The 26,817-nt window shown below is 58.6% G+C and overlaps 1 protein-coding gene across 21 annotated transcripts; it reads left to right on the forward strand.

Moving 5' to 3' along the window:
- Nucleotides 1–26,689, forward strand: CDC42BPG (CDC42 binding protein kinase gamma). Of its 21 annotated transcripts, none has more exons than XR_014232002.1 (39): nucleotides 2–270; nucleotides 2,841–2,932; nucleotides 3,015–3,098; nucleotides 3,802–3,897; nucleotides 4,209–4,357; nucleotides 4,883–4,976; nucleotides 5,229–5,429; nucleotides 5,555–5,803; nucleotides 6,258–6,337; nucleotides 7,190–7,287; nucleotides 7,383–7,463; nucleotides 7,733–7,824; nucleotides 7,926–8,105; nucleotides 8,520–8,612; nucleotides 8,750–8,874; nucleotides 8,952–9,024; nucleotides 9,203–9,309; nucleotides 9,417–9,531; nucleotides 9,745–9,893; nucleotides 9,974–10,062; nucleotides 10,375–10,427; nucleotides 10,512–10,610; nucleotides 10,704–10,763; nucleotides 11,080–11,185; nucleotides 11,499–11,632; nucleotides 11,715–11,854; nucleotides 11,949–12,030; nucleotides 12,699–12,915; nucleotides 13,884–13,946; nucleotides 14,069–14,668; nucleotides 15,220–15,291; nucleotides 15,691–15,788; nucleotides 15,870–15,954; nucleotides 16,059–16,179; nucleotides 16,322–16,439; nucleotides 16,594–16,717; nucleotides 16,818–16,924; nucleotides 17,585–18,047; nucleotides 18,448–19,652. XR_014232002.1 is itself a non-coding variant. In XM_082344015.1 (38 exons), the coding sequence occupies exons 1-38, from the start codon at nucleotides 111–113 to the stop codon at nucleotides 22,073–22,075; spliced, it is 4,752 nt and encodes a 1,583-aa protein (XP_082200141.1). In that variant the 5' UTR covers nucleotides 3–110; the 3' UTR covers nucleotides 22,076–26,689. The 21 variants fall into 21 exon arrangements, 8 of the variants coding, with proteins under 8 accessions (XP_082200141.1, XP_082200135.1, XP_082200136.1 ...); XR_014232006.1 differs by having other exon boundaries at nucleotides 3–270; nucleotides 17,651–18,047; XR_014232007.1 differs by having other exon boundaries at nucleotides 3–270; nucleotides 16,836–16,924.
- Nucleotides 26,690–26,817: the final 128 nt, after the last annotated feature.

The following is a 26,817-nucleotide window of genomic DNA, read 5'->3' on the forward strand; positions in this document are numbered from 1 at the left end:
GGAGGGCGGGAGGGTGGGGGGAGGACGCGCGGACCGACAGACGGACGGACCGACGGGCGGGCATGCGGGCGACTCGACTCTAGCCCGGGCTCAGGGCTCCGGCCGCAGCCATGGAGCGGCGGTTGCGCGCGCTGGAGCGGCTGGCGCGGAGCGAGGCCGGCGGCGGCCCGGGGCTCGACGGCCTCTTGGATCTGCTGCTGGGGCTGCACCAAGAGCTCAGCAGCGCCCCCCTGCGGCGGGAGCGCAACGTGGCGCAGTTCCTGAACTGGGGTGAGTGGCCCGGGAGGGACCGTGGGGGGGTGGCCCGAGGGACACCGCGCCAGGAGCCTCTCCCTCCGTGCTCCACGCCCACAGACCCTCCCGCGGGGAGCCGCACTCCCACAGGTTCCCCCCGCTCCCAGACGACCCGCACTGGCCCTGATACGTGCCACCAGACTCCGGCCCTCTCAGTCACCTGCACACTTTACCCTCATTCAGATTCACACACACACTTGTTCCCACTCCCAGAACCTGGCACGTGTGCACCACACACATCTCAGACACACAGAAACTTGGCCCCAGGTGTAGACCCCAGACACATGTACACAGTACACGCTCCACACAGAGTCACCTCATGACCCGTGAGAACACAGCCTCTCACACGGGGACCCCTGTGCATGTGAGCCACTGACACACATGCTTTCTCTGGCTCCCACATTCCACAGACACACTGAGACACTCACGTGCAACTCCTGGAGAGACCCAGGGAACCCTGCCGACCCCCGCACCCATGCTGGATCTGATACACACTTGTCTGCTTCCACTCACAGATCCATAGGTAGTGCACACTTGCAGGCATCCGCCGCCCACCCCACCCCACACTTCCATTTCCCTGCACACCAGACCACCCAAGACTGGACACAGGAACCAACCTCAGACCCTTTGTGCGCAAGCGGCTGGCCAGGCCTCCTGAGGGCTGCTCCCCAGGGCTGGGGAAGGGGGCTGGATGGAGGTGGGTCTGCACCCCTTCCTGGCGTTGACTCATCTGAGTCACTGGGAGTGGCTGGCCCGGGATGACCCTGAATCCAGTGTGGGCACTGGTGCCACCCCCAGGGCTCCCTGGTCACGCCCGGCCAGGCCATGGGGGAAGGCCATGGGGGCCTGGCTTGGAGGGCGGGGTGAGGCGAGTGTTTGCCCAGTGGGCGACTAGCATTCCTGGCACTCCTGAGATCTGGGCAGGCACGAGGCCCAACCTGGCACGGTTAGGGGCCTGTGAGACATGCCAGTGAGTTGGGTCCAGTGCCAGCCCTTTCCTCTAGGGTGAGGGCAGTCGGAGGGCCCCTGCCTCTGCTGCCCAGCTGTCTCCCCGGCACTCCTGCACCTTATGTGTGTGTGTCTGACTATGTTGTCATCACCCCCTGTGATGCCCACACACACGTGTGCTCCTCCCTGCCTGCCTCTGGCACCTCTGCCCTGGACCCCAGCGTGGGGGCCTGTCTGTTGACATCTCCCCAGGTAACTCACAGAGCAGTGACTCACTCTGCTCCTGCCCCAACTTGTCCCTGCTCCTGCCCAGAGCCCCCATCCCTGCTCCTGCCCAGAGCCCCAATCCCTGCAGCAAGGCAAGGGGACTGGGCAGCCTGTCCTGGGGGCCTGGGTCCTCCCGGCTATGGGCCCCAGGCTTTGGCCCCTGTCTGGCTGATGGGTAGCCACCCTCACCTCAGGTTCCCCCTTGCAGACCTGCAGCTGCTCCTCCCCAGCTGCACACATGGACCCAGGAAAAAGACAATTAATTTCTGTAATGAGGTTTCCACACCACCCATGCTGGGGGGGTTCTGCCTGATAAACCTGTGGAGCAGCTCTCTGTCCCAACCACAGACCTGCCCAGCTGGCAGGGAGTTTACCTGCTGGCAGGGGGAAACTGAGGCAAGGAGCCAGACTGTAGCTGCCCCCAACCCCTGCTGCGCCCCCTCACCTCCCTAAGTTTCCAGGCCCCAATTCCCTCCCACAGGCCTGGGGCTCCTCCAGGCCTAGAAGGGCCGGGGAGTGGCTGGACATGTCCCTCCTGGGAGTGTCAGGGACTCTAAGGAGGAGGTTTGTGGCCAGATGCAGGTCCAGAGAGCGAGGCAGGGCTCAGAGTCATAGGGCTGGTCAGGCCTGGAGGAGATCCTGAGCGCTCACATCCTCAGGTGCCAGCGTCGGGCGCCAGGGAAAGGCGTTTTGGCCCTGTTTTTGAGTCTTGTGAGAACCTGGGCAGACCTCACTGTGCCTCCGGCCTGAGGAGGCCCCACACGGGGAGCACAGAGCCTGCCCGCCCAGAGCCCCGTAGAACCGTGCCCTACCTATCCTCCGGGGCCGCCCCAGGCCTCACTCCAGCCAGGTACCTCTGTGCCTACAGAGGGACCCACAGCTCCTCAGTGGCAGAGAAGCCTCTCTGGGGACAAGGAATGTTGCCGGTCCAGTTTCCCAAGACAGGCCCTGGCCTGGTCCTGCTAAAGGGCCAAGAACTGTGAGCTGGGGGTGGGAATGGTATCCCCATCATTCCAGGGTGACCTGGCCAGCCATGGTCAGCCCCCAGGCTGGGGAGAACTACAAATCCCATCAGCCCCTGAGATAGAGGCCACCTGGAATCTGGGGACAGGGGTCCAGGGAACCATGGATTCCGGAGGGCCAGGTAGTCAGCCAAGCCAGGACCCCACCTTCCATGCTTCCTGACCGTGGCTGAATGGGCTGCAGCGCCTGTCAACCCCTTGGCCAGAGACCATCCCTGCGAAGGTCATCCCTGCCCTGGCCTTGTGGGAGCTGCAGGTGAGAGAGAGCCTCCCTGCAGGCTCTCTGAGCCCCACTTTGTGTGCCCTCAGTCAGCCCCTTCATAGCAAAGGTGAAAGAGCTGCAGCTGCAGAGAGATGACTTTGAGATCTTGAAGGTGATCGGCCGAGGGGCCTTCGGGGAGGTGAGCAAAGGGCCTTGGGGTGGGGGGTAGGAGGGCGTTTGCACCCAGGCTGGACTGATCCCAGTGCTCTCTGTGGCCTCAGGTCGCTGTGGTGAGGCAGAGGGACAGTGGCCAGATTTTTGCCATGAAAATGTTGCACAAGTGGGAGATGCTGAAGAGGGCTGAGGTCAGTGTTGTGTCTGGGGGAACTCTGGGTGGCTACAGACCTCCGGGACCTGCAGGGGAAGCGGTCGGGCATGGCTGCGAACAGGAAGAGGATCCACCCCCGGCAGCGCGTATTCCTCCTATCCCTTCCACACAATAAGCCTTTCTTAGAACAAGCAGAGTTGTTCCCATTTTCTTCCTTTTTTTTTTTTTTTGGCTGCGTTGGGTCTTCGTTGCTGCGCGTAGGCTTTCTCTAGTTGCGGCGAACAGGGGCTACTCTTCGTTGTGGTGCGCGGGCTTCTCATTTTGGTGGCTTCTCTTGTTGTGGAGCACGGGCTCTAGGCGTGTGGGCTTCAGTAGTTGTGGCACGCGGGCTTCCGTAGTTGTGGCTCGCGGGCTCCGGAGCACAGGCTTAGTAGTTGTGACGCGTGGGCTTAGTTGCTCCACGGCATGTGGGATCTTCCCGGACCAGGGCTCGAACCCGTGTGCCCTGCATAGGCAGGTGGATTCTTAGCCACTGCACCACCAGGGAAGTCCCCCCATTTTCTTTATGATAACACTGAGGCCCAGAGCCATAAAGCACAGGCTCAGGCTCACACAGGTGACCTTGATCCACATTCCTAGACTTACTGAATCTTCCTCCATCCCCTGAGCTGGCAAGGTGGGGTTCCTGGGCTCCAATCCCACCCCCCTCCCTTACCCCCTGTGCCCCAAAACTGTTGCAGACGGCCTGTTTCCGGGAGGAGCGGGACGTTCTGGTGAAGGGGGACAGCCGCTGGGTGACCGCTCTGCATTACGCCTTCCAAGATGAGGAGTACCTGGTGAGGATGCTCAGCAAAGCTGGAGGGGGTTACCTGGGGACAAAGGAGAAGGCTTTTGGGGGCCAGAAGCACTGATCCAGGAAGAGAGAGACCCTCCTACTGGGACCGAAAGGCTTCCACTCCCCACCAGCTCAGGCCTAGGGCCTCCTGCCTGAGCTTTGGCTGGGAGCTGGCTGCCCCAGAGCTGCTGGGAGACACAGCCTTGCGTTCCCAGAGCCCTGTGGGACCCCTGTGAGGCGGGTGGGAGATGGGTCCCTGGGGCAGGTGCCCCCCCGCCATCTGATTCTTGCCTCCTGCCCACCACCTTCTAGTACCTGGTGATGGACTACTACGCTGGAGGGGACCTCCTCACTCTGCTGAGCCGCTTTGAGGACCGTCTCCCGCCCGAGATGGCCCAGTTCTACCTGGCCGAGATGGTGCTGGCCATCCACTCGCTGCATCAGCTGGGCTACGTCCACAGGTGGGGTCCCCAAAGCCCCTGCTGCACTTTCAGTCCCTGTTGACAGCTCTGGGGGCAGCTGACCACATAAGTGCCAAGCCCTGTGCTGGGTGCTTCGTATGCACAGAACCTTTGAATTCTCACACCCAAAACCTTGTGTGATGGGAGCTGCTATCATTCCATTTTCCAGATGAGGTAGTCAGGGCTTAGCACAGGTAAGCACCTGGCTCACGGTGACTCAGCCAGTGGGTCGCGGAGCCGTGGATTGCACTGGGGGAGTCTGACTCCTGTGTCCCCCACGGTACACTCAGCTGCCTCCAAGGGTCGTCCTTATGGGTCCCTCTCCCCAACTTAACCACCTTCCTTCTTTGGAGCCAGGAGGCCTGGCCATCATCCTTCCCCCCTCCCACACGTGGGCACACACACGGCTCACGTGTGGATGCAGGAACATGTGCGAGCATACACACACTCGCACACCCAGGCATGTGCCTAAATGCACATCTACATGCACAGATCAAGCCCCTCACTCTCCCTGTCCTCCCCCAGGGACGTCAAGCCGGACAATGTCCTGCTGGACATGAACGGGCACATCCGCTTGGCCGACTTTGGCTCCTGCCTACGGCTCAACAACAGTGGCATGGTAAGGGACCCCGCCCTAGATGGGGACAGAGGAGACCTGGCTGGGAGAACTCCTAGGGGAACGGGAGGCACCAGGCCTAGTGCAGGTGGCATCAGACTCCCAGGGGAAGGAGGGGCTAGGCCTGGGGCCCAGATGGGGGCACCGGGCCAGCCAAACCCTAGGGAGTTGGGGTGCTAGGCCCAGACCCGAGATCGTGGTGAGGGGCCGAGCCTGAGGCCATGGTCATGGCGTCATCAACACCACCACCCACAGGTGGATTCGTCGGTGGCAGTGGGGACGCCCGACTACATCTCCCCTGAGATCCTGCAGGCCATGGAGGAGGGCAGGGGCCACTACGGCCCACAGTGTGACTGGTGGTCCCTGGGGGTCTGTGCCTACGAGCTGCTCTTTGGGGAGACGCCCTTCTACGCTGAATCCCTGGTGGAAACCTACGGCAAGATCATGAACCACGAGGTCTGGCCACCAGGCCCTGGGGTTCTGGGAAGGCAGCGGGACTCCTGAGTCTGCGAGGTTGGAGATGCCTGGAGGCAAGGGTGGGATTCTGGACACTCACCTGCACCCCTCCCCCGGGCCTGCAGGACCACCTGCAGTTCCCCCCAGATGCGCCCGATGTGCCGGCCAGTGCCCAAGACCTGATCCGCCAGCTGCTGTGCCGCCAGGAGGAGCGTCTGGGCCACGGAGGGCTGGACGACTTCCGGAACCACCCCTTCTTCGAAGGTGTGGACTGGGAGCGGCTGGCGACGAGCACTGCCCCCTACATCCCCGAGGTTCGCGGGCCCATGGACACCTCCAACTTCGACGTGGATGACGACACCCTCAACCATCCAGTGAGTGGAGGGGCCCACAGCAGTGGGGAAACTGCCTTGAATCTCAGTGGCTGTGGGACCCTCCCCCGCACCGCGAAGTTTCCCAAAGCAGTTGCTGGGCTGGGGATGAGGCCTTCAGACCCCAGAGACTCATGGGAGTTATGGTTCACCTGGGCTGGTTCACCTGCACTGAGGTGGGTTGTGCCAAGTGAAGGTCCTTTGACCACAGGTGTCATCCTGTTAATTAGAAATCATATAAGAAAGAAAATTCCCAGCAGCACCTGGGAGGCCGGAACCTCAAAGACTTATGGGAGTTGTAGTCTTTTTTTGGGGGGGGGGCTGTGTTATCCCTCTAGGTTCCCACCTGAGCAGGAGGAGGTCGGCACTCAGTCCCAGGGGGTCTCCTGGGTCTCGAGCCTCCACCTGGAGCTGTACCTGTTACAGGTACAGAGCTGTACCTCTCCTTCTCCTGCAGGGGACCCTGCCGCCACCCTCCCACGGGACCTTCTTAGGCCACCACCTGCCATTCGTGGGTTTCACCTATACCTCAGGCAGGTGAGTCTAGTCCTCACGCACCTGGTGGGAAGCTGGGGTCTGCTGGCATGGAGAACACCAGGAGCGTAGCCCATCAGGACCCTGGGAAAGTAACTGAATGGCCCACCTGGTATCCGCATGAGACAGGTGCTCGGGAAGTGTGCTCTGAGCCCTCAGCCGGACAACCCCCACCATGCCCTCAAGGTCCTGGTGGGGCTATGCCTCCTATGGGTCCTGCCCCAGCATTTGGCCCTCACAGGACCCTCCACGGCTGGCTGGGCGAGTACTGGACTCAGAGCCAGAGGCCTAGTACTGCTCCCCGAGCCTCACTTTGTACCCCTATAAAATGGGCAGGATGCTCTCAGCCCAGTTCCATTTGTGGGGCTGGTCTGAGACTGCAGCGAGGTCCTGGGGGAGTGGGAGTTGCAAAGTGTAAGCAGATGCGGATGCGTCTGACCCTCACTCGTGGAGCGCTCACTATGTGCTGGGCGTGGGGTCCCCTGGGCCCTTATCACTGAGTCCTCTTGACGGCCCTTGGAAGAGCCCCTAGCATCACCTGCATTTTCCTGTGAGAAAACTGAGATTCTAATATGTTCAAGGTCACACAGCTTGTAAGGGCCAGGGCTGGGGCTTGAACCAGGGCCCGGGGACCCTGGAACCACTGCTCTGGGCTGCTGCCCACACTAACAGCCTGAGGCCTCCTAAGGGCAGGGTCTGGTCTTGATTGTTTTTCTTCCCCACACAGAGCCCAGACTTGGGTACAGAGCTGGTGCATAGTGGGTGTTTCTTAGGTGAATGCATGTTTGGATGCAGAAAAATGGAGGAGGCTGGAGGGTGGTTCTCTGCCAACTCTTGTTGCCCTGCTCTCCCCAGTCTGGGCCCTGAGAGCAGTTCTGAGCAGTTGGCTGCCCTGGAGCGGAAGCTCCGCAGTTTGGAGCAGGAGAAGGTGGAGCTGAGCCGGAAGCTCCAAGGTACGGGGGAGCCGGCTGGGCTGGGCAGGGTGGGTCTGCCCTGGGGGCTGCCGCTGCAGGACGAGCTCCTCACCTGTGGGTGCCCCCCACTGCAGAGGCTCTGCAGACCCCCTCAGACCATCGGGAGCTGGAGCAGCTACGGAAGGAAGTGCAGACTCTGCAGGACAGGATGTCAGGTACCCCCCAGCACCCCGTCTCTTTCCCCTCCACCCTCACCTTGGGGGCTGAGCTGTTTTCCCAACACGGCTGAGTCCAACCTGGGTTCCAGTCCTGCCCCTGTTCTGTACGTGCTGTGTGATCTTAGGGAAGTATCTTAAACTCTCTTGAGTCTGCATGTAGAAAATGGGCCAAGCTGGGGTGAGGGTTCCGTGAGATACTGCACATAGAGTTCCTGGCTGAGGCTGGGCTCTCAGTGTGTGCGGGTCTCAGTGACAATTCCTGGCAGAGACGCTGAGGGACAGCAAAGTGGACGGGCGCCCGGCTGGTAGCTCAGGCCAGGACAGTGACCTGCGGCAGGAGAGAGACCAGCTCCTCCAGGTAGGGCTTGGTGAGGTGGGTGAGTGGCCCAGAGTTCGATGCTAAGGGGGTCCGTGCCCTGACTCCAGGCCTTGCCCTCCCCACCCCCACCTGGACCGCAGGAGCTGGTCGAGGCTCGGGCAGGGCTGCGGGCGCAGGAGCAGGAGCTGTGCAGGGCCCAGGGGTGGCAGGAGGAGCTGCTCCAGAAGCTGCAGGAGGCCCAGGAGAGAGAGGTGGCCATGGCCAGTGAGACCCAGGCCCTGAACTCCCAGCTGGAGGAAGCCTGGGATGCCCAGAGGGAGGTGAGTGATGGGCGTGGGTGGGGACAGCAACAGGGCCCTGCCCCCAGGACCTCTGGTGTGGCTGGGGAGCTCGGTTCGGGGTGCCGGGAACACCAAGTGCCTTTGCACCCCCTCTGTGGCTGGCCAAGGCCTGAGCGAGGGAACAGGTAGGGTGGGCAAGGGTCCAATGCCTCCACTCCTGCTGCAGCCGGCAGAGCCCGAGAGTCTGGAGCAAGGCCAAGAGTTGGGGTGGACAGGGACGTCCCTGGCGGTCCAGTGGTTAAGACTCTGCGCTTCTACTGCAGGGGGCGCGGGTTTGATCCCTGGTCGGGGAACTAAGATCCCACATGCCGCGAGGAGCGGCCAAAAAAAAAAAAAAAAATAAGAGTTGGGGTGGACAAGGTCAGCACTGGCTGCCTCTGCACCCCATCCCAGCTGCAGGCCCAGGTGGCCACCCTGAGCCAGGAGGTGACGCAGCTCCAGAGACAGCAGGAACGAAGCCTGGAGAAGGAGCCTCCCCAGATCAAGGTGGTGGGGCCTTACCCCCTGCCAAGTGGCACTTCTCTTGGCCTGACCCCACTCAGGGTCCTCAGGGCCAGGCCCCAGGGGTAGGGTGGGCCATGGCTCCTTGGGCCCCTGCCCTGAGCCCTCTCCATGTCCTGCAGACCATCCACACCGCCTCTGAGACCAACGGCACAGGATCGCCTGAGGGCAGCAGGCCTCAGGAAGCACAGCTGAGACAGGAGGTAGCTGCCCTGCGTGTGCAGCTGGAGCAGGCCCGCGGCCACGGGTGAGCTGGGCAGCCGGGGCAGGGGACAGGGCGAGGGCCCGAGCTGGGCGTCACGGAGTCGTCCTCCTCCCCCACAGGCCGAGTGGGAAGGAGGCGGCTCTGCGGCGGCTGCAGGAGGAGAACCAGCAGCTGAGCCGCGAGCAGCAGCGGGTGAGCAGGGCGGGCAGAGGGCCGGAGAGACAGGCCGGTGGTGGGACAGAGGCGGTGGGCGGGCAGGGCTGCCAGGGCCACGGGCCGGCCATAGTGGGCGAGCGAGGGTGGACACGGGTGGGCCTCAGGGGTGCTGGGGCCCCTGGGGGCTGAGCCCTCCTTCCCACCTGACCCCCAGCTGGTGGAGGAGCTGGAGCGGGAGCAGCAGAGCAAGCAGAGACTGGAGGGCGAGCAGCGGGAGACAGAGAGCAACTGGGAGGCCCAGATCGCGGACATCCTCAGCTGGTGGGGGCCCCGGGGCTCGGGGTGGGGGCCCCGGGGCTCGGGGCGGGGGCGGGGCCCAGGCAGGGCTGAGGGCGCGGCCCCTGACCCTGAGCCCCCTTCCCAATCAGGGTGAATGACGAGAAGGTGTCAAGAGGCTACCTGCAGGCGCTGGCCACCAAGATGGCCGAGGAGCTGGAGTCCTTGCGGAACGTGGGCACCCAGACTCTCCCTGCCCGGCCGCTGGTGAGCCCCGGGGACACCCAGGGGGAGGGGTGCCAGGAGCCGCACTCCACAGGTAGGGACACTAGCTCACGGAAGATCAGGGACTTGCCTAAACTCACACCGGTTCAGGGGCAGAGCTGGGGCTTTGAGCCTGGCCAGGTGGTGCGGCGGGAGAGGGCCTCTGAGGTAATCAGGCCCTCGGGGCATCTTACGTTGATTGCCCCTGGCCACCAGGATCACCAGTGGAAGGCACGGCGGCTGCAGAAGATGGAGGCGTCGGCCAGGCTGGAGCTGCAGTCAGCACTTGAGGCCGAGATACGGGCCAAGCAGGGCCTGCAGGAGCGGCTGACGCAGGTGCAGGAGGCCCAGCTGCGGGCTGAGAGGTGAGACCACGGGCAGGCACTGCGAGGGGCCCAGGACCCATGCAGAGGCCTGTGGCGAGCTCTTGCCTGGTTCTCCCCAGCCGTCTGCAGGAGGTCGAGAGGCAGAACCAGGGCCTGCAGCAGGAGCTGGCTACCCTCCGGGAGGAGCTGCGGGCCCATGGGCCGGGGGGTGAGTGGCCGTCCGCGTGCCTTGTCCTAGAGCAAGTCCTCTGCTCCAGGTCACCAAGGGAGTCCCACGACAACCTGGCCGGGCTGTGGAGACAAGAGTTTGTTCCAGACTCTGCTGCCTAACCCACTATCTGTTAGCTAGCACTTACTGAGCACCTGCTGTATGCCAGCCCCCCAACCCTTCCCGGCCTGTGGTCATTTCCCCATTTTACTGAGGTGGAAACTGAGGTCCCCGCCCTGGCCCCTGGTTTCCTCAGTGACAAGTGTTAGGGTGGAGTCCCTGGTCCCAGTGACCTGTGCCCTCTGTTTGCAGACACCAAGCCCTCAAACTCCCTGATTCCCTTCCTGTCCTTCCGGAGCTCAGAGGTAAGAACGGGTGCGGGGCTGGCTGGGGCAGAGTCCCAGGGGAGGACACAGGGACCTTGACTCTGCCCCCATCCCATTCCCCAGAGGGATTCCACCAAGGACCCCGGCGTCTCAGGAGAGGCCCTGAAGCCTGGGCTGGAGCCCGAGCTGAGGCCAGAGGGCCGCCGCAGCCTGCGCCTGGGGGTGAGGACCGACAGGAGACCCGCAGTTCGGGGAGGCTGGGCCCCCACCCTCTGCCTGTGCACAGCTCACCTGTTTGCTCGCCCTCCCCTGCAGACTGTGTTCCCCAGAACGCCTGCTGCTACCACACCCCCTGCAGAAGGTCCTCCTGCAAAGGTCAGTGCCCGGCGGGGCGGAGCGGGGGCACCAAGCCATTCTGCCAGGTTTCCAAGGACCCGCTTGGGTTCCCCCCACGTGCGTCCTGGCTGGCAGACTGCAGTGGGGCTGGCGGTGGCGGCAATAAGTTTTGAGTACGACCACAGACTCGCTGGGGCTCAGAGTTCACACTGCCACCTGGCTCATTCCCTAGTCTTGCGCGAACCTCAGGGTGGCCGGGGTGGCGGGGTTGGGGGGGAGTGCGGCCGGGGCGGGGAGTGCGACGCCCTCGGAGGCCGCGATCAGGCATGGGTAATGGGCGTGTCCCCCTCCCCAGCCTGGCTCACACACGCTGCGCCCCCGGAGCTTCCCATCCCCCACCAAGTGTCTCCGCTGCACCTCGCTGATGCTGGGCCTGGGCCGTCAGGGCCTGGGCTGTGACGGTGAGACCCTCACCCACTCCACCCCCCTGCACACCAGCCTCCCACGCGCCAGCCACAGCCCCTAGGTGGGGGGAACGGAAGTGGCCCCGAGCCTGCCACACCCAGGCAGTTTCAGGCCAGGCCACTGGCGCCTCCCGGTCAGCATTTCCCACTGCTCCGTTTTCTTTTTCTTTTCTCACTTTATGGGGAATCGGTGCCAGCTCAGGGGTCACCATGGCCCGAGGGGAGCTGGGGCTAGGAGGGCCCAGGGTCCCGGGTCCAGGCTGCCCGCACCCCACCTCATACCACCCATCGGCTCCCGCTTTCCCCACAGCTTGCGGCTACTTCTGTCACTCGACTTGTGCCCCACAGGCCCCACCCTGCCCCGTGCCCCCTGACCTCCTCCACACGGCCCTGGGAGTGCACCCTGAAACGGGCACGGGCACCGCCTACGAGGGCTTCTTGTCGGTGAGCCAGCACTGGGGGAGGGGGAAGACGGGCGTGGGTGGCTGGGCCCTGGCAGGCCCTCCCACGCCTGCTTTCCCCCCAGGTGCCACGGCCCTCGGGTGTCCGGCGGGGCTGGCAGCGAGTGTTTGCTGCCCTCAGTGATTCGCGCCTGCTGCTCTTTGATGCCCCAGACCCGAGGCTCAGCCCAGCCAGCGGGGCCCTCCTGCAGGCACTGGATCTGAGGTGGGTGCCAGGCGGTAGTTTGGGGCAGGGGATGTGTGGGTCAAGGGGGCAGCCGGGGCCATGCGACCTCTGACCGGCTCCATGAACCTCCCAGGGACCTGCAGTTCTCAGCCACCCCTGTCCTGGCCTCGGATGTTATCCACGCCCAATCCAAGGACCTGCCCCGCATCTTTAGGGTGAGTTCGGGGTGGGGGGGTGGGGTGATGGACCAGACCTCTGTCTGCCTCTGTGTTGTCCCCACTCCAGCCACTTTTCTCCATCTCCATGGTTGCCCCCTTCCTCCCGCCCCCCTCGCCTCCACATGGACGGCTACAGTGGCTTCCGCTCTGGTCCGTGTAGCTACACTTCATCCTGCAGTGCAGTTTTCCATATATGAAGCTGGTTGTGTCCTGCCGCGTTTAGGACCCTTCTGCGGCTCCCCATCGCCCTCAGGATGCTCCTAACCGTAGCCTTGAGGCCCCACATCTCTGACCCTACCAGCTCCCTGCCCCTCCCCCACTCCAGCACTCCGGGTTACTCCACTCATCCCCCAGGCTCCGGCAGAAATGTCTCTTCCTCTGGGAAGTCGTCTTTCACTGCTTAGCCTGGGTGAGGGGGCCCCACCCTGTGGTCCCACAATGCCCCATCCTTCCCCTCCGATGGCACTGGTCCCCGGGCTCTGGAGTCATCCCCATGCTTGTCTGACCACCTCACCTGGCTTATCACCTGCTGCAAGACAGCACCTAGCAGTGCCCTGGGCAAGCCAATGCCCGTGCTAATAAGCATCAGCCGATGGAGAGAGGGACGGGAGGAAGGACGGCTGGCTCTTGGCCCTCTGCCCTCCAGCCTGAGTCCCCGCCCACAGGTGACGGCCTCCCAGCTGACGGTGCCGCCTGCCACGTGCACCGTGCTGCTGTTGGCGGAGAGCGAGGGCGAGCGGGAGCGCTGGCTGCAGGTGCTGGGCGAGCTGCAGCAGCTGCTGCTGGACGCACGGCCCAGGCCCCGGCCGGTGTACGCGCTCAAGGAGGCCTACGACAACGGGCTGCCGCTGCTGCCCCACGCGCTCTGCGCCGCCATCATCGGTGAGCCTCACACAGAGGGGGCGCCGCCCAGGCAGGCTCGGGGGAGGAGTCCCGGCCTGCCACGATCACTAGGGCCGCTGTCACTGCCCAGTCCCTGCAGCCCTGAGCTGTGGACCCTCCTGCACATGTGTCCTCCTCGCCACTCCTCTGGACACGGCTGTGTGTGTGGTGAGGGACCTGGGCTGAGGGTTGGGAGCCTGGCTTCTGCCGCTCCATTTCTCTGCGCCCTCCTTTCTGCTTTTTCTCAAAGAATCTCAAGTGAGCAAAAAGAGCAGAGGCTTTAGGAAGAGATAAAGGAGGGTTCCGCTCCTGACTCTTACCAGCAGCCAGGTGACCATGGGGGAGCCTCACACTGTCTCCTGCGGGGCTGCTGTGTTCAGCCAGGAGCCTGGTGCACAGCGGGGCCTCCGTGTCGGACAGCTGGGGAACAGGAGAGGAGGCTCCCTGGCCTCCCCCAGCAGCCAGGCCCTGAGCCGGCCCTGCCCCGGCGGGCTGGGACCTCTCCCTGCCATCCTTCAGGACGGGAGCTACAGGAGCCACTGCCCGCATCCTCCAGGTCCCCTGTGTCAGTCTGGAGCCGGGGGACAAGGGCATTTATCGAGCAGGGATTGCTGTGAGCTTAACACTCACCCTGCACTGCTTCATCTCTTCACAGCTTCACAGCAGCTGTGTGAGAAAGGTTGCCACTATTATCCCCGTTTTACATAAGGGGAAACCAAGGCTCCGAGAGGTGACGTGACTTACCCCAAATCCCACAGCTCGGGGTGGGGGGCCTCTCACCCTGACTCCTGTCCCCGTGGCCCTTCCCTGTTAGAGCCAGACCAGACTCTGGGACAGAAGAGTCCAGTGATGCAGGGGCAGTGTCCTCAGGAGAAACCGAAGCTTAGCAAGGGCAGGCAAACTGCCCAGTCTCCTGCCTCTGGATGGGCCTTTGGACCCCTGACCCTCTCCCTCCCTCCCTCCACCAGACCAGAAACGGCTTGCTCTGGGCACTGAGGAGGGGCTCTTTGTGATCCACCTGCACAGCAACGGTACCTACCAGGCTGGGCCAGGGCGGGCGGGGTGCGCGTCAGCCCCAGGGGACAGAGGAGGCCGGGCACCGGGCTGCTCCTCACCGACCTGCCGGTGACACTCTCCCTCGCCAACCCCACAGACATCTTCCAGGTGGGTGAGTGCCGGCGGGTGCAGCGGCTGGCTGTGAGCCCCACCGCGGGCCTTCTGGTCGTGTTGTGCGGCCGCGGCCCCAGCGTGCGCCTCTTTGCCCTGGCCGAGCTGGAGAATGTGGAGGCATCAGGTGCCAAGATCCCCGAGTCTCGAGGCTGCCAGGCCCTGGCAGCCGGGCGCATCCTGCAGGCCCGCACCCCCGTGCTCTGTGTCGCAGTCAAGCGCCAGGTGCTCTGCTACCAACTGGGTCCAGGCCCGGGGCCCTGGCAGCGCCGCATCCGCGAGCTGCAGGCACCAGCACCTGTGCAGAGCCTGGGGCTGCTGGGTGACCGGCTGTGCGTGGGCGCGGCTGGCGCCTTCACCCTCTACCCGCTGCTCAACGAGGCTGCGCCCTTAGCGCTGGGAGCCAGTCTGGTGCCTGAGGAGCTGCTCCCATCCCGCGGGGGCCTGGGTGAGGCCCTGGGCGCCGTGGAGCTCAGTCTCAGTGAGTTCCTGCTGCTCTTCACCACCGCCGGGGTCTATGTGGACAGCGCCGGCCGCAAGTCTCGCATCCAAGAGCTGCTGTGGCCAGCAGTGCCCACGGGTTGGGGTGAGGCCTTTGGAGGGCCAGGCTGGGTGGGGCCCGACACCTGCGGTGTAGCCCACACGTTGGAGGAAGACAGGGCCCTGCCCAAACTCCTGAGCTTGGATTTGGAGGCCAGCGTGTGTCCTCCTGCCCGACCACACCCTCGGTGGCTTGCACGGGATCTTCCTCCCATGCCTTCGCTCATGCTCTTCCCCTGCCTGAAGTACTCTCCTTTTCGTACCTGGCAAACTGTTAACCGAGTCCAGCCCCAGTGGCAGCTCAGGGCCTAGAGCTGGTAGGCCCTCCAGAAATGACCCCCATGATTGCTGTCATTATCGTTACAGCTTTCACGCTCCCTCCCTCCCCCCCCACAATCGGTCCTTTGCTCCTTTTTGCTGCCCCACCTCTGTTCAGACCTCTGCCCTGGCTCTCTGCACCTTTTGTGTGTGGGGGGCCTGCAATTCTTCATCACATCCAGCACCCAGCCCAGGCAAGCGCACCCCAGATGCTATGAATGTTTGGAGGAATGAATGAATGAATGGACAGGGCAGCAGGGGAGTCACAAATGTCCACAGGTAGCTCGTGTGATGGGCTACAGCCTGGAAGAGAGGGACAGCACTCCTTTCATGAACAATCGCCCGTCTCGGGTGAGGCCTGTGGGTTGGGTCCAGACTGCTGGGGGCCAATTCCCAGCTCTCACTCACCACGGAGTGAGACTTAGCTCTGGGGTTTCCATTCCCTCATCTGTAAGTTAGGGGCAATAATACTACCTGCCTGGAGTTGTTTGAGAATTAAAGGAGAAAAAATATGCAGCATGGTTAGAACTAGGCCTGACATGGCTTAGAGTGAGTGCTCCCTGATTGTTATCTCTGACTTGCTATGGAGGTTGGGTGGGGCAACTGGGAGAAGGAGGACCTTCGGTGGGGCGTGGAAGTTACGGTGCTGTGACAGTGCACAGGGTGTTCCCTGTGATAGGGAGGGGGAAACAAGCCCAGAGAGGTGCCTCACTTGCCTGGGGCTGCACAGCACAGCTTCCCACTCTACAGGTTACGCAGCCCCCTACCTGACAGTGTTTAGCGAGAATGCCATCGATGTGTTTGATGTGAGGAGAGCAGAATGGGTCCAGACGGTGCCACTCAAGAAGGTGAGGGCCTGCTCAGATCCCTGGGGCTGGACTGGGGTGCGGTCGGGTAGTATGGCGTGACCTCTGTGCCTGCTGCCTCAGGTGCGACCCCTGAACCCAGAGGGCTCCCTGTTCCTCTTTGGCACCGAGAAGGTCCGCCTGACCTACCTCAGGAACCCGCTGGCAGGTGAGGGAGAGTGGGGGTGGGAGGAAGGGGTGTGACCCTGAGCACCAGTTGACTGGCGCCGTGGGATCTTGTGAGCACCGCCCAGCTTTCTGCTTCTCCTGCAGATACGGACGAGTTCGACATCCCCAACCTCACCGACAACAGCCGGCGCCAGCTGTTCCGCACCAAGAGCAAGCGCCGCTTCTTCTTCCGCGTGTCGGAGGAGCAGCTGCAGCAGCAGCGCAGGTGCGCGTGCGTGGTGCGGTGGCTGGGCGGGACCTCCTACTCTTGGGGGCGGGGCGAAGCACGAGCCTCCCCGTCCCGTCCCGGAGAGGGCGGGGAGGTGTCACCTTAGCAGCCTTCCTCCCTTCACCCCTTCCCCCTGTAGGGAGATGCTGAAGGACCCTTTTGTGCGCTCCAAGCTCATCTCAACGCCCACCAACTTCAACCACCTGGTGCACGTGGGCCCTGCAGACGGAAGGCCCAGCGCCAGGGACCTGCCCCCGGTGAGTGTGAGTCCTCTGGAGCCAATCCCAAGCCTCCCTGGTGAGGCTGAGCCAATCACCGGCCTCTGCTTACCTGGGACCCGGGACCTCAGGGCGTCCAGGCCGTATGCAGTTCATTTGACCTGGTTCCAGCCTTCCACACTGTCCCCAACAGGCTCCGGAAGAGAAGGGCCGAGGTGCCCGCAGCTCTGCCCCGCAGCGGCCCCACAGCTTCTCCGAGGCCTCGCGGCGCCCAGCTTCCACGGGCAGTGACGGCCTCGCTGGAGACGCGGACCACAGTAAGGACAGCCTCACTGCCTCCACGACCTCTGCGTCCCTCCCCCATGTTTCCATCCCCTTTGGACCCTTCAGACCTGATCCTGGATTTTTGTCCCCTTGCTTATCCTGCTCCTGGAGCAGTGAAGAGGAAGCCTTGGACGTCTCTGTCCAGCGAGTCGGTGTCCTGCCCCCAGGGATCTCTGAGCCCCGTGGCCTCCCTGATACAGGTGAGCCAGTGGGGGCTTTCCCTTTCCCCATTCAAAGGCAGGCATTTCTGTTTCGTGCTGGGCCCTGCGCTGGGACCTGAGGCCAGAGAACAAGCTGAGCCCATCCCTGCCTTGGATGCTAAGAGATGCTGACTCTCCCCTGTCTCGCCCCTTAGTGGGTCCCAGCAGGGGCCTGGAGGCAGGTCAGCCGAGGTCTGACTGTCTTGGCTCTGACTGTCCCAGCAGTGTGGCCCCGGGCAAGGTGCCCAGCCTCCCTGAGCTTGTCTCGCCTGTAAAATGAGGTTATTGTCATGAGACCTGTAGGAGGTACCTGGCACAAGGGGAGAGCACCACAACAGGGGAGCTCTTGGATTTTTTTTTTTTGGCCACTCCACATGGCTTGCGGGATCTTAGTTCCCTGACTAGAGATTGAACCCAGGCCCTCAGCAGTGAGAGTGCAGAGTCCTAGCCACTGGACTGCCAGGGATTTCCCGCTCTAGGAGTTCCTGTGGGTGAGAGGTCAGAGGAGGGAGCAGTCCACTCTGGCTGGGGACCAGGAAGATCTAAGGATTTGGGAAGGCTCCCACTCCCCCTCCAGCCACATCTCCAACTGCCGCCCCCGCTGCAGCCACACCAAGCCACTCAGAGCCCTGGGACCACCATGTTCTTTCCCACCTCCAGGCCCTTACCCCTGCTGTCTCCCCTGCTTCTCTTGAAATGCCCTTTCCTGTCATCCACCTGATTAAGGCCCAGGCCATCTTCAAGGCTCTGCACCACTGTCACCTTCTCCAGAGACCACTTGGCTGCCTGGTCACGTGGTCACTGCCGCCCTGGGGCTGGCGCCACCTTTGGCGCCCTCCTCCCTCCACCTCCTAACTGTTGGTCCTGCTGTGCTGTGATTTTCGTCTGGGTTCCTTGATTGTGGGGGTCAAGTTTGTCTTCTGCCTGGAGTAAAGCCTATTTGTTGATTGAATGTAGAATGGAGTGAATGAACAAAGGGGCTTTGGTTTGGGCTCCAGAGTTCAGTAGGATTTCCTCAGGCTCTTCTCACGTACCCCTACCCCACCTCACATCTGACCTCCTCCGATGGCCCTGCCGCAGCAAGGGATGTGTCCTGGGGAAGCCTCTGGGAGGCACTGACGTGGTGAGGGAAGAGTCCTGCTTCCTCCTTCTTTCTTTTTTTTTTTTTTTTATAAATTTATTTATTTATTTTCGGCTGCATTGGGTGTTCGTTGCTGCGCACAGGCTTTCTCTAGTTGTGGCGAGCGGGGGCTACTCTTCGTTGTGGTGGGCGGGCTTCTCACTGCGGTGGCTTCTCTTGTTGCGGAGCACGGGCTCTAGGCGCGCGGGCTTCAGTAGTTGTGGCTTGCAGGCTCAGTAGTTGTGGTGCATGGGCTTAGTTGCTCCGCGGCATGTAGGATCTTCCCGGACCAGGGCTCGAACCCGTGTCCCCTGCATTGGCAGGCGGAGTCGTAACCACTGTGCACCAGGGAAGTCCCCTGCCTTCCTCTTTCTACCCTGACTTCTTTCTGTTTCCACTCCAGGTCTCAGAACGGCCCCGGAGCCTCCCCCCGGCCTCTGAATCTGAGAGCTCCCCTTGACACCCTCCGGCGGGGCCCAACCCCCAATCCCAGGACCGAGAGATGTGAGGGAGCAAAGAGCTTGAGGAACGCCATACTCCGGCTGGTCCGGGACGTGTGGAAATTTGGACTCAGGGAGGGCCTGGGCTGGGCAGCCATGGCCTGGGTTGCTAGGACAGCGCCGGGGTGGGGTGGGATCTGATTCCCAGCCCTCATCCCGCCCTTCGCTCTGCTCCCAGCCCCAGCCTGTGCTAGCCATGGGGAATAGGATGGCCCCCTTCTGCCCTGGGGGCCCCTCTGCGCCAGTGTCCAGGGGTGATTTTGCCAAAGTTCTCATTTCCAGGGCCAAGCCCCAGGAGTGCTGTGCGCAAGAGTCCAGAAGAGGGACAGAGAGGGGCCGGGTTCCTGGGAGCAGTCTGGGGTCTTGGCTGTGGACTGTCTAACCCTCAAGGAGGTTGAGTTGGGGCATATCCCAGTCTCTGCTCAGGGTCAGGGCAGGAAAGACAGGCTCTAATCCAGAGAAAGAGGTAGAGAAGGAGGGAGAGGATGTCGGTGAAGGAGGTGAGAGAGGCAAGGGGGAGGAAAGGAAGTGCAAGAGGAGGGGATAGTGATTGGAAAGAGGTGAAAGCCATCCAGAGGAGGAGAGAAGGGTAAAGGAGGAGCGATGGAGAAGAGAGAGGCCAGAGGAGAGGGGTGGAGGGAGAGGGAGCTGGGAGAGCACACGCGCAGGCGCCTTCTGTCTGGGGGGGAGTCAGTGGGGGTGGGAAGAGGGAGGGGCTCCGCGAGCCAACTGACATTGTCATCTAATCTGTCCAGGAGGAAGATAACTCCGAGCCAGGGATGGGATGGGGGGGTATTTATAAGGGCTACTTGGTGGGAGATGGGCACCCTACGGGTTTCCAGGCACACTCTGGCCCTTCGCAGAAAGGCGAGGGGTCCTTTTTCTCAAAGCTTCAACCACCTGTGTATTAGGGGATCATAGGGGCATTTTATTATTGATCACAGTCATTATTATTGTTATTATATTACTATTTTTATTAAACCTCCCCCTACTGATGAGTAGGGAGCAAAATAAGTATTTATCTCCTCAAATGCCATATTCCCGGGAGGGATAGACCCTGACACTCTGTGAGGCAGTAAGAAACCAATAAAGACAACTTTGTAAGCTGCTGGCCTCCCCGCCTGGATCTGTCTTCCTGGGGTTTAGAAAATGGAGGGAGGAGTGGGGGCATCAGAGACAGCTAAAGACCAGGTTGTCTTCCTGTATTTTCACAAATCAGATGATGTTCACATGGGGGTAAGTGAGGAGAGTTTACAAGCGAAGGGACGGGACTTCCCTGGTGGCACCGTGGTTAAGAATCCGCCTGCCAGGGCTTCCCTGGTGGTGCAGTGGTTGAGAATCTGCCTGCCAATGCAGGGGACACGGGTTCGAGCCCTGGTCTGGGAAGATCCCACATACCGCGGAGCAACTGGGCCCGTGAGCCACAACTACTGAGCCTGCGCATCTGGAGCCTGTGCTCTGCAACAAGAGAGGCCGCGATAGTGAGAGGCCCGCGCACCGCGATGAAGAGTGGCCCCCGCTTGCCGCAACTGGAGAAAACCCTCGCACAGAAACGAAGACCCAACACAGCCAAAAATAAATAAACAAACAAACAAATAAATAAATAAATAAATAAATGTATAAAGAAAAAAGAAAAGTCCTGGAAATCAGTAAACTAAAACTTTGTATAATTCCAAATTAGATGTAAGACTTGACAAAAAAAAAAAAAAAAAGAATCCGCCTGCCAATAAAGGGGACACAGGTTCGAGCCCTGGTCCAGGAAGATACCACATGCCGCGGAGCAACTAAGCTCCTGCGCCACAACTACTGAGCCTGCGCTCTAGAGCCCGCGAGCCACAACTACTGAAGCCCGCACACCTAGAGCCCATGCTCCACAACAAGAGAAGCCACCGCAATGAGAAGCCCACGCACCGCAACAAAGAGTAGCCCCCGCTCGCCACAACTAGAGAAAGCCTGTATGCAGCAACGAAGACCAAACTCAGCCAAAAAATTAATTAATTAATTAAAAAAAAAAAAAGCGAAGGGACAGTTTACAGAAGTGTGGGCAGCATCAGAGGAACCCACCAAGGAGTGGTGGCGCCCTGAGCCCCGACAGCAGTGAGGAGCTGGTATCACCCCCGGGTCAGCCGGGCAGGAGAAGGCAGGTGTTACTCTGCGGGAGCCAGGCAGGAAAAGGCAGGTGTTACCCTGCGGGAGCTATGGCTCTCAGTAGAAGCACTTGGCCATGGCCAAGCAGGAAGGCAGCCCAGGAAATTAATTCCTCCACCTCACTCTACTCCCTCCCTCCCTCCCATCTCCTGCTTCCTTTTGTCCAAACCCAAGCAGCAGCCAGAGGCCCCCTGGAGCTGAGTTTCTGCAGGTCTAGAGGGCAGCCTTTGGGGTCCAGAGCAGGGTGGAGACGGGAGGAAGTGGATTTGAAGAGCACATCCTGCTGCCCCACCCAGGTGAGACTGCTGAGAGGAGTAGGGGGAGGGGAGGTCTGGGAGGGGTCTCACTTGTTCTAATCTGGGGTGTCCATGACTGGGCAGGACCCAGGCGTTGAGGCTGGGCTGGGTGAGGCAGGAGGATAAGGGCTGCGTGCTGGGATCAGGGCAGGCTGTGCCCTAAGGCTCGTGGAGGGCCCTAAAGGTAGGGAAAGGGGCCTGGTTAGAGATGGGGATTGGAGGGTGCCCGTGAAATTCCAGGGCCTGGTTAGGAGTGCAGCCTTGATTCCAGTCTAGTTCTGCTGTCATGGGCAAGTTACCTGACCTCTCTAAGCCTCAGTTTCCCCATCTGTAAGTGGGGATCATAACATCCATCTCATGGGAGGTTCTGGTGAGACTTTGGCAAGACAATGAGTGTAAAATGCCTTCAGCTCACTCAGGAAATGTTTGCCTATGGAGATGCAGAAGCCCAAAGAGAGGGCCCAGGGCAGGGACACTGAGGCCTCTTACAAGCTAGGGCCTCCAGCCATCCTCACCAAATTGGAGAAATGGCTGTTTCCCTGGCACCCCTCAATAATTTAGCCAAAAGATTTTCACAGTTTTACCTTAAAAAAATTTTTTTTCTCCCGAAGTTTTATGTTGACAAATTTCAAACCTACAGAAAGATTGAAAGAATATGAACACCCTGGGACTTCCCTAGTGGTCCAGTGGTTAAGACTCTGCGCTCCCAATACAGGGGGCCCGGGTTCAATCCCTGGTCAGGGAACTAGATCCCACACGCCGCAACTAAGAGCCTGCATGCCGCAACTAAAAGACCCCGCGTGCCGCAACTAAGACCTGGTACAGCCGAATAAATAAATATTAAAAAAAAAAAAAAGAATATGAACTCCCTACACTCTTCACTTAGATTCACCATTGTTAACATTTTGCTGCTTTTGCTCTACTTCTTTACCCATATAAACGTGTATACATAGCATGTATTTTGCTAACATTTGAAAGTAAGTTGCAGACAACCTGAACTTTGCACCTAAATACTTTGCAGGCGTCTCTTAAGAATAAGGAACCATCATGCCGTGGAGCAACTAAGCCTGTGCACCGTAACTACTGAGCCTGCAGTCTAGAGCCCGTGAGCCGCAACTACTGAGCCCATGTGCTGCAACTACTGAAGCCCACATGCCTAGAGCCCATGATCCTCAACAAGAGAAGCCACCACAATGAAGAGTAGCCCCCGCTCACCACAACTAGAGAAAGCCCACGTGCAGCAACAAAGACCCAACACAGCCAAAAATAAGTAATAAATAAATTAAAACAAACAAACAAAAACTAACCACCCCATATTTCGGGGCCCTCTCACCTTCAAAAATAAATAAATAAATAAATTTATTAAAAAAAAAAAAAGTATAAGGAACCACCAAGAATTCCCTGGCAGTCCATGTCATTTTTTTTTTTTTTTTTTTTTTTTGACCTGGCAGGTCCAGTGGTTAGGACTCTGTGCTTTCACTGCCGAGGGCTCAGGTTCAATCCCTGGTCGGGGAACTAAGATCCTGCAAGCTGCGTGGCGCGGCCCCAAAAAAAAAAGAAAAGAAAAAAAAAAGAATAAGGAATCACCAGAAGTCACTATTATTATCTCAAGCAATTTAATATTTTTTTAAATTTGTTTATTTTATTTATTTATTTTTGGCTGCGTTGGGTCTTCGTTGCTGCGCTCGGGCTTTCTCTAGTTGAGGCGAGTGGGGGCTTCTCTTCATTGCGGTGCGCGGGCTTCTCACTGCGGTGGCTTCTCTTGTTGCGGAGCCAGGCTCTAGGCACACAGGCTTCAGCAGTTGCGGTGCACGGGCTCAGTAGTTGTGGCTCGCGGGCTCTAGAGCACCGGCTCAGTAGCTGTGGTGCACGGGTTTAGTTGCTCCACGGCACGTGGGATTTTCCCTGACCAGGGCTCGAACCCGTGTCCCCTGCATTGGCAGGCGGATTCTTAACCACTGCGCCACCAGGGAAGCCCTCAAGAGATTTAATATTGATACTCTGTATCAATCTGTTATGGGTTGAATTTTGACCCCTAAAAAATGAAGTCCTATTCCCAAATACCTCAATATGTGACCTTATTTGGAACTAGAGTCATTGCAGATGTAAGTAGTTAAGATGAGGTCATTAGGGTGGGCCCTAGTCCAATATGACTGGTGTCCTTTAAAAAAGGGGAAATTTGGGGCTTCCCTGGTGGCGCAGTGGTTAAGAATCCGCCTGCCAGTGCAGGGGACACGGGTTCGAGCCCTGGTCCAGGAAGATCCCACATGCCGCGGAGCAACTAAGCCCGTGCGCCGCAACCACTGAGCCTGTGCTCTAGAGCCCGTGAGCCACAACTACTGAGCCCACATGTTGCAACTACTGAAGCCTGTGTGCCTAGAGCCCGTGCTCTGCAACAAGAGGAGCCACTGCAATGAGAAGCCCGCGCACCGCAATGAAGAGCAGCCCCCGCTCGCCGCAACTAGAGCCTGCGTGCAGCAACGAAGACCCAACGCAGCCATAAATAAATAAATAATAAATAAATAAATTTATTTTAAAAAAAAGAGAAAAAAAAAAAAAAAGAAGGGGAAATTTGGACACAGACACACACACACACACACACACACACACACACACACACACACAGGGAGAACACCCTGTGATGATGAAGGCAGAGATCAGGGTGATGCTTCTACAAGCCAAGGAATGCCATAGATTTGCCAACAAACCGCTAGCAGCTAGGAGAGAAGCCTGGAATAGATTCTCTCACAGCTCTCAGGAGTAACAAATCCTGCTGACATTTTGATCTTGGACTTCCAGCCTCCAGAACTGTGAAATGATACATTTCTGTTTAAGCCACCCAGTTTCTGACATAATTGTGTCAAAAATGTTCTCTGTAGCATTAAAAAAAAAAAAAAAATTGAGCATCCAATTCTAGATCACATGTTGCATTTGGTTCTTGTGTCTCTTGAATCTCCTTTAATCTACAACAACTTTCTCCTCCCACCTTTTTGGGCCATCTTTCATGATATTAACTTTTTTTTTTTTTTTTCGTCCGTGCCACACAGCATATGGGATCCTACTGCCCTGACCAGCGATCGAACCCTCTTCTCCTGCAGTGGAAGCGCAGAGTGTAGAATAACCCGCAATTTGCATTTGTCCTGATTGTTTCCTCATTAAAGTCAGATTTAATATTTTTGTCAAGATATTACATAGCAGATGCTATTTTAAATTAATTTTAATTACAATAATACACTTTTTTTTTTGTGGTAAATTAGAGGCTGAATTCCCATTTTGAATCCCTGCCCTCCTCTCATAAAGTTATGTCAGTGTTCCATATATGCCCATACATGTTACTGGCAGGCATCAAGACGGACCACCCTCCTCCAGCCTCCTTGCCTCCATCAATGGGAATCAAGTTGGAGCCTCAGAACCCTTCCTACCCTTGGCAGGAAGCCCTGCTCTCCGTGCTCTCACACTCACAGCCGGCCCACCACCCTACCCCTGCCTCAAGACCATCAGAACCGGTCCTACTCTTTGTCCCTGTTGCTCAGTTTCACCGCAGGGACTGAAGCCTCTAGGTTCTCCATGGCTCTGGCCATCCCTTTAGCTGATCCCATGTCCACCTTCAGCTCCTGGTAGCTGTTCACCATGCGCTCTAGAGCTGATGGTCCATCTTCAGCAAAATCTCCCGTGTCCTTGCCCCCTTCTGCAAATGGTCCTTAACCCTCCTGCTCTGTCAGAAACTTTGCCCTCCCTGGGATCACTGTTGCTCGCTGCCCCATGTCCCACAGGCTTTCTACACCCCTCCCACCACTGGGCCTGGAGATGGGGTAGGGGTCCTCCCCCATGGCCACTGATAGACATCCTCCTCCCTCCTCCTTTCAAATACTTGGGTTTAAGCTCAAGTTATTAGCTTATACCACCCACTTTGCTTCAGATATCTCCTGACCCATGCATGGCTCATTTCTTGATAATTCTGGCTCCTGGCTTGCTGTCACTCTCTCCATCCTATTCCTATTTTAATTCTTAGAGACTTTGATATACATGTGGATGATCCAGCTGCCAGGCCTCTCAGTTCCTTGAACCCATCTTCTCCCATGATCTTGCCTTCCATCTCATCCCAGTCACTCACTCCCATAGCTATACTGGAGAGCCGCACTGTCCTATATGGGAGCCACTGGTCACATGTGGCCACTGAGCACTTGAAATGAGACTAGTCTGGGGACTTCCTTGGTGGTCCAGTGGTTAAGACTCTGCGCTTCCATTGCAGGGGGCACAGGTTCGATCACCGGTCAGGGAACTAAAAAAAAAAACAAGAAATGTGACTAGTCTGAATTGGCATGTGCTGTGAGTATAAAACACATACCAGGGACTTCCCTCGTGGCGCAGTGGTTAAGAATCTGCCTGCCAATGCAGGGGACACGGGTTCGATCCCTGGTCTGGGAAGATCCCACATGCCGAGGAGCAACTAAGCCCATGCGCCATAACTACTGAGCCTGCACTCTAGAGGCTGCAAGCCACAACTACTGAAGCCCACGCGCCTAGAGCCCGTGCTCCCCAACAAGAGAAGCCACCGCAGTAAGAAGCCTGTGCACCGCAATGAAGAGTAGCCCCTGCAACTAGAGAAAGCCCTGGGGCAGTAACGAAGACCCAACACAGCCAAAAAAAAAAAAAAAAATACATACCAGATTTCAAAGACTTAGTGTGGGAAAAAATGTTATCATTAATAATTTTTATATTGATTACAAGTTGAAATAACGTTTTGGATATATATTATTAAAATTAATCTCACTTGTATCTTTTACTTTTTTTAATGTAGCTACTAGAAATTTTAAAATTACATATGCAGCTCATGTTAGGTTTCTACCGGAAGCACTGATCTAAATCTTTATTTTTGGCCGAGCTGCCTGGCTTGTGGGATTTTAGTTCCCCAACCAGGGATTGAACCCTGGCCCTCGGTAGTGAAAGCGTGGAATCCTAACCACTGGACTGCCACAGAAGTCCCCTAAATCTTTTCGCTGCCAATAATGACAGCAACCGTCTCCCTATAATCTCAATCCCAAGCATCCTACTCTCTATTCAACACCCCTATCTTTCCAGCTCTCTTTAGCACCCCAACTCCAATAAACTTTTGACCCCATTGGAACCTACAATCCATTGATTTTGCCACGCTTTTGCAGCCCCTCATCCCTCTTATGTCCTTACGTTCCTCCCTCAAACAGCCTAAATTCCAGTCAATTGTTGTAATCACTCCTTTGTATGAATGCATTTGTTCATTTATTCAGCACATAATTGTTGAACATCAGTTATGTGCGGGACACTATTCTAGGCACATGGAACACGTCAGTGAACAAAACAGACACATTCCCTGTCCTCGTGGAGCTTATATTTTGATGGTAGGAGAGAAATAATAGACAAATAAGTAAATTATATTAGATGCTGGAATAGTGGTTCTCAACCGGGAGCAATTTTGCCCCCCAGGGACACTTGGCAATGTCCGGAGACATTTCTATTGTCACAACAGGGGGAGGGGCATCTAGAAGGGGTAGAAGCCAGGGTTGCTGCCAAGCATCCTACAGGGCACAAAACAGCCCCCAACTACAAAGAATTATCCAGCCCCAAATGTCAATAGTACCTAGGTTGAGAATCCCTGTTCTAGAAGGTGTTAATGCTTTAGAAAGAAAAAAAAAAAAAGTAGAGTGGGGTGGAGGGACTGAAAGAGGAATTTGGGTTGGAGAGTGTGATTTTAAGTAGGCTGGTCAGGTCTGGGTCAGCCTCATTGAGAAGGTGGCATTTGGGAAGGAGACCAACTGGGCTTCCTATTTCATTGAGAAAATGAAAGTACCC

This window comes from Balaenoptera borealis (assembly GCF_965194805.1).
Source record: "Balaenoptera borealis genome assembly, chromosome: 11".
NCBI lineage: Eukaryota > Metazoa > Chordata > Mammalia > Artiodactyla > Balaenopteridae > Balaenoptera > Balaenoptera borealis.

Bases quoted from the DNA above. Each gene is read 5' to 3' on its own strand.
- CDC42BPG (XM_082344015.1), top strand. From the start codon at position 111: ATGGAGCGGCGGTTGCGCGCGCTGGAGCGGCTGGCGCGGAGCGAGGCC. The intron at 9,025-9,202 runs GTGAGCAGGGCG...CCTGACCCCCAG, and splicing joins TGAGCCGCGAGCAGCAGCGG to CTGGTGGAGGAGCTGGAGCG. The intron at 9,310-9,416 runs GTGGGGGCCCCG...CTTCCCAATCAG, and splicing joins ATCGCGGACATCCTCAGCTG to GGTGAATGACGAGAAGGTGT.